Source organism: Cyprinus carpio, chromosome B14 (assembly GCF_018340385.1).
Source record: "Cyprinus carpio isolate SPL01 chromosome B14, ASM1834038v1, whole genome shotgun sequence".
NCBI lineage: Eukaryota > Metazoa > Chordata > Actinopteri > Cypriniformes > Cyprinidae > Cyprinus > Cyprinus carpio.
In genome coordinates this window covers 26,810,472-26,829,649 of record NC_056610.1, presented here as the reverse complement: position 1 = coordinate 26,829,649, position 19,178 = coordinate 26,810,472, and the positions used below count along the sequence as shown (strand labels likewise).

Genomic DNA, 19,178 nt, shown 5'->3' with positions numbered 1-19,178 from the left:
TAAATGCCTTCTCCTCCTCTTCTTACATCCTCTGTTTCGCTCTCCTATCATCTATTTTCACCTCCTCCACCCTTCCCTACTCCTTTTTATTCCTTCTTCATCTTCGTTCTCTCTCTCTAACCCTACCCACTCCACTCTTCTCAGTCCTACACCTCTTCTTTTTCTCCTCACTCTTTCTCCGGGTCCTCATTATTTCTTTGCTCTAAGTTTTCTCACATTTTATACATGGCAAGTTATGACAGTTGAGTGAACTTTTGTGGGTAATTCCACTTTCTGTTCTGTGAGTCATACTAACACTGCAGATGTAAATGTGATGACATTTTGGGGGTTTCTCTTATTCTCACCATAGCTGCATTTTTATTAAAAATACACTAAAAACCAGAGCATTGTGAAATATTATTTCAAATTAAAATAGCTAATTTCTGTTTTAGAGCTTTTTCAGTTTTTGGTCCCCAACGTTAACTTCTTTTAAATCATCTCTTAAAACAACTTTTTTTCTCTCTCTCTCACCCACTCTTTTGCTTAACTTTAAAATACTTTTTTAGTTTTATTTCTGTTCTGTTTTTTTTTTTTTTTTTTTGGTAATGTTTTGCATTACGTATTATTTAAGGATTTCGAATTTTATACTGTCTTAATACTTTTGTTAGTTGATCTTCTGATGTTTTGGCTGAGCAGCACCTTGGTCAGCACTCGTTGCTTTTAAGGTGCTATATATATATAAACTTGACCTTGACCTTGACCTTGAATATATTTCAAAATGTAAAATACTCAAATCCAACACTACAAAAGTAACATCAGTGTCACAACATGATCCCTTCAGAAATCATTCTAATATGCTGATTTGCTGCTTTCAAATAAATAAATACAGTAAAAAAATCTTCCTGACCCCAAACTTTTGAATGGTAGCGTATTTGACCTTTGAAATGTCCATGTGCCTTCTGTTCTGCATTTCTTTAGTTGTTTTGGACCCCACTGATTTTTTGATTACACATGGGCTAAAAAAAAAAAAAAAATCTCTCCAAATATCATCTGTCGCAGAAGAAAAGAAAGAACATCATACAGGTGAGTAAATGATGAAAGAATTGTCGTTCATTTTCAAGAATTTTCATTTTCGGCTGAGGTGTTGCTTTAACTGCTATGAAAGAATCTTAGATTGGAGAATTTAGCTGACCTTGAATTGGAGAAATGTGCAAAATCGTCTGAGGAAAAACTGTAAATGTGTACCTGTCACACTGAATAGAGAGAATCATTGCTCTCAACACACTGTGTTAACACTAACGTAATTTCCATGTATCGCATTTCGGCCTGTGGTTTCCAGAGGACAAACTGAAGTGCGGGAGCAGAAACAGTTAACCAAAGTAACTGAAACCATGCAAAAAAAAAAAAAAAAAAAAGGTGATGAACAGAAAATGTGAAACTTGAAGCTATAATTTCTCCAGATGAGCTATCTGAGACTACAGTAAAAGCACTTAATGTTCACGGAACGTGGAAGGGTATATGCATTTGTGTGTGTCTGTTAGGAAAGTCGATTTTATTGCACAAATCAAAAAACAAAAGCAGTGCAAAATCCAATGGTGTTGACAGTGACTGTACATTAATGTGCTTATGCAGGCAGATTGTCTGGTTGCTGTGGGTGCATTTCATTCCAGGAAACAGCCCATAAGCTTCCTTTCTGGCTCCACTTCCTCCACAGAAAAAAAGGCCTCAGCTTCTTTAATAATTCATTATTGCTTATCCGGTAAAAATGCCTCATCAAACTCCCACAAACACGAGCAAAGACATTGGATTGGATATTCTTAGCTAGATAAATTAATCATTAGCTTGACAAAATCAAACACATATTATATGACAAAAGAAAAATGAGGAAATAGGCTTGTGGATGAAATAGTTTCAGATCTCTGGATACTCGCAGCACGGCAGAGGAATGCATATCACATATATGCTGGCTGTGTATAAATATGAACTAGTGATATGCTAACATGTTGTGTCTGTGCTTGAAAAAGATCAGCACAGGGTCTTCAGGAAGATTCATGAGTTTGTTTTTTGTGTTTTGTTGCTGTTGCAGTGATTTATTGCCTGTTTAAAACCCCATATCTTGTGATGCCATATCGAGACACAGCTTCGTCCTCTGCTTGACAGATTATGTCTGTGACGACTGCACTCGCAGACACACATGACGGCATGTTGGTCCTTCGGAAGCGCAGAAATGAAATTCTTATCGTGCTACACAGGCGAATCATCAGCGAAAATACTGGCTTTAATGAGTGTTTGCAATGGACTTTTTATTCATTGTTTAGTGGCTAATCTATTGCCCTTACAAATACTTATTTGTAATTATTAGTCTGGTGCTGATTGAATAGTTGGGTTGACTCTAGTTGGTTCTGTGTAGATTGTGTAGATCACAATGCTAAACAAATGGCTTATAACAGTCTAAAATGGTTTTCTGGTCTCCCGGTCTTATCAGGCTGGTCTGATTTACTGATTTTAGAGGGGTTTGGGGTATAAAACAAGGAGACCAGCTAGACCAGTTTAAAATGCCTAATACTAGAAAACCAGCTTACTATGCTTAAACTTTATTTTAGAAGTAACATGCCAGGTTCCAGAGATCTCACAGTTCTAGAAAAACCTGGAAATACCAGAGAATTTCAAAACATAATTTTGTGGTTTGGAATAATAATATAAGTTTTGGAATATCATAGCCATACCAAATTCAAAACCCACTTCTAAAGCTATAAATCACCTAGAAATTACTTTTTATAACTGTGATCTCCATTAAATAATCTTGTCTTCACACATGAATAAAAATGTATTGGACAAATAATAGAAATGTATTGGCAAAGTACAGGATCCCTGAGGTTGTCTTTGTTATAATGTATTAAAATGTGATTGATATGTTTAGGTAATATGTTAATCTAAATTTTAGAGACATTATTGTGGAACACACAAGTGTTTCAAAGACTCATTTGCGTAAACTATTAGCATATTAATCTCTTTCCGCATACTTTTTTATGGTCAGAGATTGTGAGTCTGAAACCAGCTGTAGTGGTTTTTCAAGGTCTTGGGAAAAATGCTATGCTGTTTACTTTTTAGTTTCACTTATTAAGTGTGCATTGTCCTTTATTTACGTCCATTACACACTGAAGCTTGAACTGTGTGTTATGACAAGAGTGTCCCCTGTATTTTTCATCATCTACTGTTTGCATGTTTGCAGATCATTAGTGACACTTCGGTCATCACAAAAATGATCTCAATGACTAAGCTCAGCGGTGATCCGGCAAACATCCAGAGTGCAACAGAGAATTAATAGAACACAGTCATATTTTCTTATTAGCACTTACCAGTGACAGTATACCATTAAAATCTTGCCTGTCAAGCTTTAGTTAGACAGCAGTTCCGAATGCAGAGTATGTGAGTGAAATGAAGCGACAATGATTTTCACTTCCCACTTTAATCACTACACTAACATACATATATATATACACACACTCTCTATATATATATATACACACACACACACACACACACACACACAACACACATATATATATGTGTACATATAATATATATATATATATATATATATATTAACCTGGGTTTACTTTTTTTTTTTTTTTTTTTTTTTTCAAATAAATTAATAGTTTAATTCAGCAAGAACGCATTACTGATTTTACTGTGTTTTGATCTATATATATATATAACCTAAATGTATATATTTAACTTCTGGACTTTCTGGTAATGTCTGGTAATATTTCATTAAATTTCAACTTTGTTTCATTTGGAGTTTGGATTGCTAATAGTCAATTAACACTGTATTTAAACATGTGGTGAATTCTCGCTGATGTGGATTGCATTGCGAGGTGATGTGTTATACTTGTGATAAAAGGGTATGATCTGAAGATCTGAAATTTGCTTCCACAGTTCAGCACTCACATATTTCACTCCACTGGGAAAGACAGCGTTTGAAGAGAATATAAAGTAAGAAAGACATAGCTAGATGAAGAGAATTATGCATTGGTTTTATGTTGTCATATTCCTTCATAAGTGAGGATGTACTTAATTTAGAATCACTCTGCTTTATTCTACAAAGCAAACTGCCATGTACCTTTCCAAACTTCTGTTTTAGAAAAGTGCTGATTGGACTTGGATGAAAGCATTTGGCATACATTAATTTTTCTGTTCTCTTTTTTACTTGATGACAATGTTTCTGTTCATTTGTCGGGAGATTTCTCTCTCTTTGAGTGCCACCTCAGACTCTCAACCACTGCCAGAGAGGAGAGAGAGAAGAAAATAAAATACCAGGCAGGATTGAAAGAGAATTGGGCGAATCATTTTAATTGCAAAAAAGTACAAATGGTTTCCGTTGCCGGTCTAGTGCTTGCTGCATTAGCATGTAAAGTGAAAAGCGGATGAATCCCGTCTGAATTGCAGTCTCCTCCCTCAACCCGCCTCAATCATACCCACTTTAATTGCGTCAATGCTATTATTATCAGCGTTATTATTTTTCTGGCAGTGATCACGTTTTTTCTTTTCCTCCTCTCGAGAGGATAGCCGAATGGGTTGTAACGCAGGTTTTGAATCACTTTATAATATCACATTAAATTAGATGTTTGACACTTAAACCGTAGCACTCAGTGACTCTGATGCTGACACAGAACTGATTTGAAGATTGATTTGAATGACATTCTGTTACTCTGAAATGGAGTGTGCTTTTTAATAACAGCACTCTTAAGCAGACGGTAACACATTAGAGTGCTATGATTTATGTAATTAACACTCTAGTTTGCACACACCACACACATACACACACAAAATTAATTAATCTGTTAGCTTGATGCTATGTTTTCAAATAAAAGGTTTTGATTGCTAGACATTTTTAGTAAATCTTTAGTAAAAAGTATCTTTACAAATACTTTCTTGTCAGTTAAGACATTCATAGGTTTAAAAGTATTCAATTATGTTGCTTTTCCCCTGCCAAACTGTGAAATATGTGCAAACCCCATGACTGATGAGTTTGCCGCATTCTTTTTGCTAACAGCTATATCCACAACATTGCCTCACCATAAATTACTAATGATGTTTGCTAGTATGAATTATGGAACATCACTGAATCCACCAGAGCTACTTAGTCCTTCTTTTGTTACAGTTAAATCATCAGGCTTTTTTCATGAAACAAAGACACAAACTCTCTACAAGGTTTCAGGTTCTCTGTTTAGCTGATTAGCAACTTTCCAAATGTGTTAACGTATCTTATGTAATCAGCCTAATCTTGCACCTCATCTTGTTCCAAACCCATAAGACTTTCTCTGTGAATAAAGTGCTGGTCTTTCTTTTTCTATGCAGTTTCAATGAATGCGCACTACCACTTTCAAATTGAATGTGAAAACAGGTATCTGAAATATTCCATGGAGGGGGTATAAGCAAAAAGTAGATTAGGTATTTTTAAGTGGTGGGAAAGTCTGTGGTGATTTGCATCAGTGGCCTGTATTTCACATGAGCTAATATGTGTCAGCTCACATCCGCGGGGAAAATATGACACTGTTTACTGAAGCACACAAGATGGTTTATTAGGAACTAGCAGACAAACTCAATCTAAAGTTTTCCCCTCAGTTCCCCTCTCACCATGTAAATTGAGGCCTCTGGTTTAAGGGTTTATTCTGAAATTATTCCAGCAAACACTGAGGAGGGAATTCACCGAGAACGAATAACGTTCCACTGATAGCATTGTTTATTTGCTCACGCTGGTTACTTTAGCACCTGAGTCATCGAAAAAAGAATTATGCAAATCAACAAGGGGACCTCAGAAAACATCTAAGAGGGCTGCAAGATGACTGGAAGGTACATTTAAATAGCTGTATAAAATAAGGGGTCACTAAGAGGTGTTCTTATGTTGATTATTAATAAAATCCTTTTTTCTTTCTCATACTACTTTGTTTGGACTATATTATATATATATATAATATAGAGAGAGAGCGAGAGAGAGAGAGAGAGATAGAGAGAGAGCGGATGACGAGGAGAGAGAGCTATGGTCAGGATCACAAAATGGAATTGCAATTAATTATTTGACTCTTAATACTCCTATGTTTCAGAAGCCTTAGAAAATGTTGAGAACTGAATTAGATGCAGGTTTTTTGCAAACTATAATAACTGTTTTAGTGCTTTCACCACTGTGTATTTAAATTTGCTGTTTTTTGGGGGGGTCTCAGTAGACAAGAAAACCTTTTTCTATTTCAACTGTTAGCTTTTGTGGATGCATTTGCTGATTTTGAGAATCGTTTCCAGAGTGCTAAAGTGCGTCCTGTAAACAACCGTACTACTCCCATTATAGCACTTATAAAGAGTCTTTTAACTGTGAAAACGGTTACAGTAATCTACATCACGTCTGAGACTTGCACAAATGTCACTGGAGATGACGTGTGATGTATTAAAATGTTGTTCCGCCAGAGCTCCTATTTGGCTAGCAGTGTTCTGTATTTGAAACCACAGCAGGTTCATGTGCTCAGTGAAACACAGTTGGGAAAAGAATGCAAGCAGAAGTTGGATCGGTATTAATGCCTAGTTGATGGCTCCTGTTGTTTTTCCAGCCTATAAGCCAATGAACGTTCAGTTACCCGTTATCTTCATCAGCAGTCTGGCATGCGATAGTGCCATTTGAGTGCTGCTTTTGATGTCGACTGGGCTCCTGAGGTTTTAACTGGAAATTTGCATCCTGATTTGCGTCTCCAGAACTGATTGATGGTGGCTGGTAGATCCTTAATGCTAATGCTAGGCTGTCGTCCTCGTTGTGGCCTTGTGTTTTACTTACTGTTGCTTCACGCACCCTCAGTGCGCGTTCTGCTCTATGAGCGCTGATCTGAGGCTTTCAAGACAGCGTACGGGACTTTTAGGAGAATAAAGTACTCATAAATCATATCCTGCTTTAGATGCTCCTGAGAATGGCGGTGGAGGAGCATGCAGGAGCTCCACCACTGTTGTTCCCCACTCATATTTCCTCAGGCAAAGCCTTGATAGAAGTATTGACTTTTTCTGATTAAGCAACGAAAGGTATGTGAGCAGGGGTGACAAAAGCCAAACAGACGACATCAGGTTTATTTGTTGGACCCGGTGGATACATAATTCTGTTTTTGGAGACGTGAAGTCTGGCTTCAGAGGGAGACTGTGAAACATGGACTATCTCTGGCAATAAGAGGCAAATTCCTAGGCTTCAAGTTTCCTCTAGGCGTTGGTAAGCTTTAATAGTTTGGTAAATTTCCAAATTACATATACACACAGACATAACCTACTTTATTTTGACACACACACAAGAAATAAATAAATAAACCAATAGAAAGTTTTGCTTTTTAAATGTATTTTAAAATGTCATTTATTCCTGTGATGATAAAGCTGAACTTCTATATCACATGATCCTTTAGAAATAATTATAATATTCTAATTTGGTGCACAGAAAACATTTGACTTAATATTTTATATTAATATTTTGTGGAAATTCTTATGCTTTATTATTATTATTTATTTTTGTTTTGTTTTGTTTTTGATAAATAGAAAGTTCAGAGAACTGCATTTATTTGAAACAAGTACATTTTTTGTAAATATTTAAAAGGCTGAATATATATAAAAGTAATTCTTAGCTATATACAGGTGTTGCTGAGAGAGTGTAAATTGAAGAGCCAGCGTAAGAGTTCAGTTCAGTCAAGTCAATTTTGGTTTAGGCTACTAGTGTATTTTCCCGTAGAGGGTCAAGAGATGGACAGTTCAGAGTCAGCAAAGCACATATACGTTGAAACTTCTCGCAATCTATGGGCTTTCAAGCACACTGGGAGAAAATCCCTAGTTCATTTAATAGCTTTTTGAAAAAAAGCCTGGTTTTTAAGGCATCACCCTATGTGCACAATTGCAAACATACCTAGCAGAACATAGTATAGGGATGAATACTTGTATAAAAATAAGACATAAAAAAATAACTTCCTGGAAAATGGACATGGGAAAGGACAGATGGAGGAGGCTGGAACGAGAAAAAATCAGACTGATGGAATGAAGCCATTATGACTTGCAACTCTGTACAGGTTGTGGAAACGAGAGGAGGGCATGGCAGACTAATGCTGTTACATAATGGACAAATTTTCACTCCTGTTAACTGAAAACAGAAAGGCTAAAATGCACATGCAAGCACCGTAACAGTTCATTAGGCTAATTTAGGGCTGCCCAATACCAAAATTTTCACCTTAGGGGTACCAGTAATGCAGGGTCATAGAATTACTACCTTGTTTATCTATTTAGTAGAGAGTGGTAATATAAAACTATAATAATAATAATAATAATAATAATAATAATAATAATAATAATAATAATAATAATAATAATAATTCACCAGATATAGATAAATGTTATAGTAATTAAACAAGACAAATGTTGTATATTTTATGTTATCATGTAAAGGGATAAAATATAAAGTAAATATTAAATAACTTGTATTTAAAATACACAATTGTAGATCTTCAGAAAAGAAACCGCAGATGAAGTGAATCCGTGAGTTTGGATCCCGGATTGCGTTCAGGGACTGATTCAATGACTCAACCATTTTAATAAATGATGTCTTGTGAAAGTCAGTGGATGAAGCAGTGCTTTTTGAAAAGTTTCCTCTGAAATAACTGAATGAAATGACTCCATTTATCAAGATATTTATTGCCAGTCTCCTTACTGGTGTCAGATCGATGTTAAACCGCTGCAAAAAGTAGGTCAATTATGCTTAAACACTCTTTATAAAAAGTGTAAGTTCTTTTATCAGTTGCCACAGCGGTTTTCATATATGTATTGCATGCAGTAGAGTTTTGTTTGGTGTGAAGGAAACGTATTGGAGGCAAATTCGTGTCTCAACGCTATAGTGTCACATCACGCCCCAATGCAGTACTTGTCTGTTTCACACTCCTCGCGCTGTCCTTTCAACTTTCTTGCCACTCTACCTTTAAACAAACATGAGGAGGCTACTCACCTAATTTCCTATGTTCCGAATAAAACTCATCTGTCTTATATTGCAGTCATTACACTGGCCAGCTCTCAGGTCTTCACCCAAAAGGATCGCACACAAGTTAAAATCACCTCGTTCTCGCAGTGTCAATAAATAGATCTTGCCGAATGACAAATGGATGGCGTAGGGATACAAGGGACATCACTTCCATCTATTTAGAGCAGCTCAGACATTATCAATGCATGTCTTTTTATTAGAGTGAGAATAGGTGCTCCCATTTTTGTTAAATTTTTCTTTACCGACAGCGCTTATACTGTCAGATGACTAAAAAATGTGTTTACCGTTAATAGAGCGAGGGGGATTTTCAGTTAGTGATAATATTGCTGCTTTGGTATGAAAGAATTTGTACCTGATATAGCAATGTTGATAATGCTACTAAAAGCTTAGGGCAATAAGAAGCAGTGTGGAGATACTATTTTGCGCAGATCTGTTTTTAATGTGTGGGTTGTGATGGTGTCTGACTGTAAAATCACCTAGCCAGTCTTATCCAATAATAGAGTTCTGAGACCTTATAACAGTGGCCATTGTACACAAATACTTAAGATACCATGCCCTCCATAATGTTATGCAGCTGGCAGATTTGCTGTGACATGTATGAACTATGTGATTTTAAAAAAGTCTTTTTTTTTCCTGTCAGTTCTATTTTTGTTTTTTTTCTCTGTAGAAGGGCACATGGCAACGATTGTTTCTGACCTACTTGTGTATGCATTTCTTCACATAAAGATGTATCTCCTACCAATGATATAATCACAGTACGACTCTCAGAACAGAAAATCATTCCCGGCCGCGACGGCTAGACCACTAGCAATACGTGTGCCGAGTGAGTACTATTTGGTCAGTTTCCGATCATTATTGGACACAGAACACATTTTACACAAAGAACAAATATGCAACGGAAAAAAATAAACAACATATAAAACAATGCTTTTCATGACTCTATTTAAGATTTTAACTAGTTTGATTCCACAGTAAGCTATTTCCCTTTTTTTTTTCTTTAATCTTAAAGTTAGGATTTACCTTGGGACTGCAAGTTTGGATGTGTTATGGCTGTAAGATGGCATGTCCATGTTTTTCGTTGTATTGAGTCCAATTTTAACATCATGATAACTTTTTTCATTAACCGGAGAGAACGTTTCACATCTTCATATATATGAATGAAGCAAGCTGCACCAAGCTTTACACACAATCTTTGGAACTTCAACCCAGTAAAGTTAAAATGACAATGTTGTAACAAGTCGTGTGTTTTTCTTGATCCCTTTAGTGTTACATGAAGTGGATTCAGTTCAACACAGTACCCATGTCATCATCGTTTTTTCCATTTTTGAAGGATAACCCATAAAACGATGCGAGCTTTGGAATCATTCCCAATGTTCCTCTGTGGCGCCGGAAACACTAAATAGGCCCGATTTCCACTCCTTTGCACCTGGTACTCGACTGCCATTATGGCTCATCTGCATTCGAGGGGAGGGGCTTACCGATGGGTCAGTTGGACAGGGAAAATAAAAAAATTTTTTTCCTACTAAGAATATTTTTTGCTAGCTTATTCTACAAGGATGCATGAATAAATCAGTAAAGCCCATGATACTAGACAACACTGACCACCGAATTGCGGATACTCGTTTAAACTACTATTTTCATCAACAACTCTTTATGCAAATTACACAGTACATATACTGTAACTCTTAAAACACCGTTACCTCCTTAAAATATTTAATAAGAAAACTGTTCTCAACCAAGTTGGTCACACTTACCTGTTCTGTTAAAAACTAAAAAAATCAAAAACCAAGTTGGTCACACTTACCTGTTCTGTTAAAAACTAAAAAGAGGAAAAGACATTATTGGTAGGAAACAGTTACCAGATACATAGTTCAAATTTAGACTGAAATCATTTATCTGTTGGGGGTCTGTGAAAATCATTTGACAGTTTCAGATTTGAAAAACAAAAAGACAGGAATAAAGAACCCTAAATTCTAACACAAAGAACCATTTCAGCATAAATGGGATCTTGAGGATGATGATAAAACTGTTAGTATATGTACAAAAACATTTTTCAGAGGGTAGAATGTCAATACTGGTCCATATGTTTTAAAGAATACATATATTTACCCTATAGAGGCTCACAGAAAGAGTTAGCAGAACAGCATATGTATGTGTCACGATTCTCCTTAAGGAGCGTGTCGGTATGTATTTTTTGTGTGGGTGCCTGGTTCTGTGAAATGTAAATGAGCATGTTTGAATGTGTAGGTATGCTCATGAGTGTCGGTATGCGTCTGTGCGCTCTCTCTGGAAATGTTTGAGTTTGTAGATATGTCCTGTCAGTTCTGTATTTGTATGTGTGTGTGTGTGAGGTGAGAGCAGCAGGCCTGAGGTAGACTGTGCTGTATTGATAAGAGAGGAAGCTTGCAGCGGTGTGTGACTTTGGTCCTCTCTTTCTGCAGGTAAAGGACCGGAGACTCTGTTCGCAGGGCAGAAGCTGAATGACAATGAGTGGCACTCTGTGAAGGTGGTGCGCCGTGGGAAGAGCCTGCAGCTCTCAGTTGACAATGTGACCGTGGAGGGTGAGAGGAAGACCTCACACGCACTGTATATGTACTGTATATGGACACATGGACAGTTGTTACAGTTATAATCAAGCTTCAGTGTGATTTTGCATAGGCGATACAGTCTGTATGTCAAGTATACTCAAAGTTTGGGGTCAGCAAGATTTATTTTTTTAAATAAGCACTTAATGATTAATCAGTAGTGACAGTAAAGACACTTCTAATGATACCAAAAATGTATATTTTCAAATAAAAACTTTTCTTTTGAACTTTGTTCATCAAAGAATCTTGAAAAAAGTAAGATTGTTTTTGAAGAAAATTAATACTTTTCTTCATGCATTAATCAATAGTGAGAGTAGAGACATGTTTAATGTTACAAAAGATTCATATTTCAAACAAAAGCTGTTCTTCTAAACTTTTTATTCATCAAAGAATCCTGAAAAAAAGATTTTTTTGAAAGACATGAAAAAAAACAATCAACAACGGTACATTAAAATGATTAAAAGTCACACAAAATACATATACACTACCAAAAAAAAAAACATCTATAATAAAATCTGTTTTTAACTTTTCAGTTCATCAAAGACATTGATAATAATAAGAAATGATTCTTATGCATCAAATTAATTAGCATATTAGAATTATTTCTGAAGGATCATGTGACACTGAAGACTGGAGTAATGGCTGCTGAAAGCTTTGCCATGGCAGCAATAAATCACATTTAAAATTTGTAATAATATTCTCAATATTACCGTTTTACTGTATTTTGATCAAATAAATCTATAAATAAATGATGAGCTAAGAGACTTCTTTTATAAACAAAAAATGTACCCACCCCAAACTTTGATAGGCACTACACATAAGGGCTTTTCACACTTGAAATAGTTAAAAAGTGGTGTTTAGAGCAGTGATAACGCGGGGTTAATTAAACATGTAAAGTTCATGTAAACACACTGTATCCTAATCAGGTGCTATCCATTAAAGTGACCAAATTAGAAGAGGCATTTCAGATATTTAGTTGACATTTTGTTAATTGCAGGGAAACAAATACCACTGTGAAACAATGAAATCTAATTGGTCTAAAATTGATTTTTGAATCAAGACTGCGTTTTTGAAATGAATCATCCAGTCCACTAACAAATTTGACTTAGAAGAATAATTTACTTAGAAATCGCTATTTCTATATATTTTTTTTTAGAATTTTCAGTGAATAGCAAATTTTATTACAATTTTCACAGAGAGTTACCATATGGATTTTCATGTTCAGTGAATACAGACTTGCTTGACTCTTAAAACTTGTCACATCATGTCTAGTTATGGCAGAGTGTTATTCATTTATTGTTGTGGTGACAACTGAAAGGTTATATATAGTACAGTTTTTCAGGTTTAGATTCATCTTGCACATTGCAAGTTCAGCGTTACCACACATCCAACTCTGAATTGAACATCAAAAGCTGTACTTGCCTTGGGATGGGCTCAGGCAGCACGCCATTCCCTCATATCATCAGCTCCCAGACCTGACTAATCAAGCGTGTTTGGTTCCGCCACAGGCCAGATGAGCGGAGCACACACGCAGCTGGAGTTCCACCACATAGAGACGGGCATCATGACCGAGCGGCGCTTTATCTCAGTCATGCCTTCCAACTTCATCGGCCACCTGCAGGGCCTCTCTTTCAACGGCATGCCGTACCTAGACCAGTGCAAGAATGGTGACATCTCCTACTGCGAGCTCAATGCCCGCTTTGGCATGCGCCGCATCGTGGCAGATCCCGTCAGCTTCCGGAATCGAGCCAGCTATGTGGCACTGTCCACCCTGCAGGCTTACGCCTCCATGCACCTCTTCTTCCAGTTCAAGACCACCAGCCCTGATGGTCTGATGCTGTTTAACTCTGGAGACGGCAGTGACTTTATCGTGATTGAGCTTGTGAAGGGGTGAGTGAAAAAAAAAGATTATACCAAACACCAAAGTTTGAATGACAGCCCCATGAAATTAAAATGTAAATATTTTAGCTTTTAGTTTATTTACAAAAAAATCCCTTTTAGCAGATATACACATTTAAAATGGGCAGCAGAGATATTTTTGCATTATTTATATAATTTTATAGTATTTATTAATATTTTATATGATAAATATTATATATATATACAGTGCCCCCTCCATAAGTATCGGAACAGTAAAAACAAAATAGCTTTCTCTGCTGTGGAGTCAAGACATTTGCAAATATGATTAAAAGATGAATAAGCGACAAACTTCAGAATGTCACATTTTATTATTAGGTCTTTCAACACATCCATGTTTTACCAAATAAAAAGGACAGCACTTTTAGAGTTCATCCCACTATTTGATGTGAGCATAAGTATTGGAACAGTTGAATTTAAGGCAGATGTAAAATATTTAATGCTAATATTTAGTTGCAGATCCCTGCATGCACGCGATTCCCCAGCCTTAATGCAGCCAATTCCAACTGTTGCTTGTTTTGAGGAGTTTCTGTCTTTAGTCTCCTCTTCAGCTGGTGAAATTAATGTTCAGTCAGATTTAAATCTGGAGATTGATTTGAGCAATCTAAGACTTTACATTTCCTTGCCCTGATAAAGCCCTTGACTGAACTGGCAGGGTGTTTTGGGTCATTGTCCTGATCCAATATGAAGTGCTTTCTAATGAGTTTGGTGGCATTTTCTTGAATATTGGTAGCCAAGATTGTTTTGTACCCCTTCCAAATTCATTCTGCTACTGCCATCATACATTAAGTCATCATTATTAAGAGGTCCTGTTCTAGAGACAGCCATGCATGCCCATGCCATGACACCACCTCCACTAAGCTTTACAGATGATGTTGTATGCTTAGGATCATTTGCAGTTCCCTTTTTTCTCCACACTTTTGCTTTCCAATCACTTAGATAAAGGTTAATCTTTGTCTCATCGGTCCATCAACTAATTTCCAAAACTCTACTGGCTCACATTTGTGAAGAATCTTGCCTTTCTATTTTTGGTGCTGATCAGAGGTTTGCATCTTGCTGTGTAGCTTCTGTAATTCTGTGTCAAATTCTCCTGCAGACTGTAGACTAACAGAGCATCACCCCAGCTTTCTGGAGGTTGTTGGTGATTTTACAGACATGTATTTAAGGGTTCATTTTCACAGCTTTTGTGATTTATCTGTCATCAACTACTGTTGTTTTTCTCAGCCGATCAGGTCGTCGTTGGTTGCTGATGTCGCCGGTAGTTTCCAAACTCTTGATTTCTCCATGCCATTTGTTTTTCCTATAGTTCTAATTGACTTCCTTTTTTCTTTTAGGATCCAAATTTTATGCTTTTCTTTCAGAGCCAGCTTCCTCATCTTCATCCTGGTTTGTGTGTGTCATCATCAAATGCAAGACTTATGCAGAAGTAATGGATATAACTGATAAGACACGTTCCCTGCTTTTAATATCTGAAGAATTAATGCAACAGGACACAGCTGAACACTTGCTGACCTGCTGACCTGTGAGGCAACTGTTCCAATACTTATGCTCACATAGGGAGATGAAACTTTAAAAAAAAAGTGCCCCCTTTTTTAAATGATTTTCTTAGCTGGTAAAACATCTTTGTGTTTGAATTCACCCAATAATAAAAATGTGACATTCTGTAGTTTTTTGTCTCATATTCAATCTTTTAATCGGATATTGACAGATCTTGACTCCACACCAACACACGAAACATTGTTCGTCTTACTGTCGTTCACAATACTTATGGATGGCACTGTAGATGGAAAGTAAGTGTATTCGTCACCGTGGTCAGTATTTGCCTGCTTGTTTTTCTTTTAGCTGATCAGTCTGCCCGATTTTCTTAAATGCTCATTCTTGGTATGATTATAAGTGAGCCACTATTTGGCCAGTAGCAGACTTGTGTCGTGTTCTTCTAAATTAAATTGTACTAACTCTCACATTTCAGTGATCTGGCTCCATTCATGGTATGCTTTAACACATTACAATCGTTATATTTCCAATTGATAACAACTGTTTTGTAGATTTTATCGTGAATCATCGGGAAAATTTGACTTCAGAGCGTCCTTATGCAATTCTCATGTGCTTATTCGTCTCTCCTCCTCTCTCTTAGACTCAATCTATTTAGAAGCTAAACAAATGATTTTACAAATGTTCTTGCAAAAGCGATCTGAAGAGATAGGTTCTCCCAAGTCGTCTCGACCATTCTAAACCAGGGTGAGGACAGTGTGGTTATATAATATCGTTCGTGTATGTTCGTTGCAGTGCAGCAATGCCAAAACTATTTATATGGCAGAATCTGATGACGTGCTTTCTGCTGTGTTATAGAAGTCTAATTAGTACAGCTGAAAAAAGAGCGTGTAGGTCTGTTTAGAATATGTCCTTGTATTCCCTGTGTTAGCTCAAGACCTCAAACTATATTGGACTTCATGACAGAGTAAGAAATTCTGCAACCATTCTTTTTTGCCGGATTGTCAATGCTTTAAAACAGTGTGTTGTTGTGCTGTGACAGTTGTCTTTCTGGGAGGGGGTGGGGGTTGAGGAAAAAGACACGCCGACTGCTGACTTTCTTCATGAAACAAACATACACACCTTTTGTGCACCGGACACATCATAATTTAGACTTCAATAAACGAGATCAGATGAAAAATGCAGACAGACTGTTTGCTCAAAACTGTAGCAAATCAACAAAATGAATTTCTCATCCCACCTCCGACATCTTGCTCCTTTAATTTAGGTCACGAAAATGAAGATGAATTATGCCACTGGGCCAAAGGTGATGTATTTAAGCGCCAATAGAGCAAAAGCCACATTGCACAGGGCAACTCCAAAATCACATTCTCTGTTATCATCGGCCTTGGGCTATCTCGATGTTCGCCAACACAAGGGGTCATAAAATGAGTACCACGCTACAAGAACGCACAAGTTTGCTGTAATACATTCCGACGGACGCGAATATTTATCCACATAATCTATGTTATCATTTCATACTGACACTTAATATTTCCATGCCCCACCCTCACAAGAAACATCTCCTGCCTGCCACCTGAGCTGTGTTTGGCTTCACGGAGCATGTCAATTACATCATGTTCTGACATGCGGGCTATGTACGATTGATAGGAAAAACCTGAAGCTGATGGCTGATAGACATTGGAGAAAGTCAACCCTGAAGACTAATCCAAGTTATTGGGCATCGGTAGAGGTAAGGAAAAAAATAGAGGAAAACACACTCCAGTCGCTCTGTCAGAGAGGATGCTGGGATTTCAGCTACTATATATATTCTGGTAACACTTCATTTTGATTGTCTTTTTTAAACATTCTGTTGGACAATAAGTGGCATTGCACCTTACATGTCAAAACAAATCTCCATTAGAGCTTAATATCTGCTAACTCTTTATTGTGTTGGTCTCCCAACAGCCATTCTACTGACTATTAGCAACTTTGCAAAAAGTACATGTCAACTTAATCTAAACCCTAACCCTAGCAGTCTACTAATACTTGACTAACACTCTAATGAGAGTTTAAGTTATGTATGTTGGGTGTAACGTTACTTACAGTCAAACAGAATGTGTTAAAGGGCTGCATCAAAATAAGTGGAACCATACATTTTTGATATATTTAGTACTACATATAAGTATTTTTAGTATAGATGATGTAATTTAAATAATTATAAAGATATTACACACACACACACACACACACATTCTAATCATGCATGTTGATTTATATTTAAATATTAAATAATCACATATTAAATAAACATATATATCGATTTATGTTTACATATTTAATAATCACGTACAAGTTATATAATTCTGTGAAATATATGTATATGTATATGTATATATATATATATATATATGTTGGTGTGTGTGTGTGTGTGTGTGTGTGTGTGTGTGTGTGTGTGTGTGTGTGTGTGTGTGTTAGTGGTGTATGTGTGGGTGTGTGTGTGTGTGTTAGGAAGCAAAGCGCGTAAATAACTCACTGTGACACATATGGACTTGCATCCCAGCTGCTTTATTGTGAGCAAAAGAAGCTTATAGAGAGAGTCTGCCTTTTACAACAATAGCAGCTAAATGCACTACTCACTGTGACACATATAAGGACCTTGTTAATCATGTTTGTTTGATTCGTATTGTTACCCCCCAAATCTAGCGGCAGATTTGTTGTCCGGCAGAGCCTTCAATAGAGAGAGTCTCCAGCGTCATCATTTATTTGTGGTCGCTTTCAAAAATGGTACAAAAACATCATGTTCTTGAATCAAGTCCATCAAACATGCTTTTTTTGAACTAATTGCTGGTGAACCTCAAACTAAACTGACATCCATTTGGAATATTATGCTTACTACAAACTAACGCACTAAATAGTACATGTCAGAGAAAACAGGAAAACCTAAATGTTTGTTCTGATTCTAAATAGGTCTAAAAGTACCAAAAGGCGAAGGATCAATGTGTATTTAAGAGCTGAAATGGCATGTCACTCATGGTTTGTTCTTAGTATTGCAAGCATTTGCTTATGGGAGAGCAGATTTAAAATAAGGTTTTGGAGTGATCTGCTGCTTCATTTTATATGGTAGTTGTTATAAAAAAATTGATTCAGAAAACCTTTGCCTTACAAAACGGAATTTACATGTCAGTGGGCAGCACCTGTATTTTGGGTCGAGGGTGCTCTATTAAAAAAAATGTTATTCATCTGTAGCTGGAAATTAGGTATTCTGTGGTTAAACAAGAATGTAGTTTCTCTCTTATCCCCCTATAAAAAAATAACCAAGGGAACGCAGACCAATTATCTAACAGGCTCAAGTGTTTACTGTGTTTGGTGTTAAAAGCTTCTTAATTCCACCATATGCTGGTTTGAACAATTCTCAAATTGACTGTTATTATTTAAATTTCATCACTGATCATACGGGAATTCATGCTGAGATAATAGAAGAACCCTCTTACAATGAGGGACACTAATCAGGTAAAATTCAACAAAAAAATGCAAATTCAGCCCTCCCAAAAATAATCAAATTAGGGTTTTATTTTTCGCTCCTTGTACCAGTATCCATTTCACAAAAGGAAAAACCAAAGTAATACATGGTATTTACAAGAAAAAAGTGTCATACTATTTTATGTAATAAAGAAAAATCTGTGAGCCCTACTGTCACTGCTGCCATAGCAAAAGTGCTGGCCCCTCAGTCTTTTACTGTTAACCCACAATGCTTGTCTAAGTTTGCCATCTTAAATTCCTGATCGACAGATCAGGGCTCTATCAGTTAGGTGGTATGTGATCAGATGCACGTTTATTGTTCTAGGCTCCGTGTGGCATGTCACAGTGAAATTCATAGAGAGCTGAAAACCATGGCCATTATCGCCGGGGTTGGTGGCGTTTTTGCTTGTGTTATTAATTCTCCTCCGTACTCGAGCATCTTTCCTTTGTGCTGACAGGGTGGGAGAGCGTGGAGGAAAGCCTCTTAGCTTTTCAAACAGATCCACACAAACCCAGAGAGATAATGTGTCTTTTTGGAGAGATTCGACAAAAGGTCCTGCCACTTATTTATAGTTTATTTCATTCTACGTCTGTCTACTCAATCTCATGCCGTTTTTTCATGGTGAGAAAATGCCGGGCATTGTCCAAGGATACGTTGACGGCTC

The 19,178-nt window shown here is 36.7% G+C and overlaps 2 protein-coding genes across 3 annotated transcripts in view; both read left to right on the top strand.

Moving 5' to 3' along the window:
- Positions 1 to 19,178, top strand: part of LOC122139671 (leucine-rich repeat and immunoglobulin-like domain-containing nogo receptor-interacting protein 2) — a 236,827-nt gene that overhangs the window by 36,376 nt on the left and 181,273 nt on the right. The window lies entirely within an intron of this gene.
- On the top strand, positions 10,818 to 13,525 carry LOC122139675 (neurexin-1-like). Its single transcript, XM_042738785.1, has 2 exons — positions 10,818 to 11,580; positions 13,113 to 13,525. Exon 2 carries the CDS (start codon positions 13,118 to 13,120, stop codon positions 13,496 to 13,498), a length of 381 nt encoding a protein of 126 aa, XP_042594719.1. The 5' UTR covers positions 10,818 to 11,580; positions 13,113 to 13,117; the 3' UTR covers positions 13,499 to 13,525.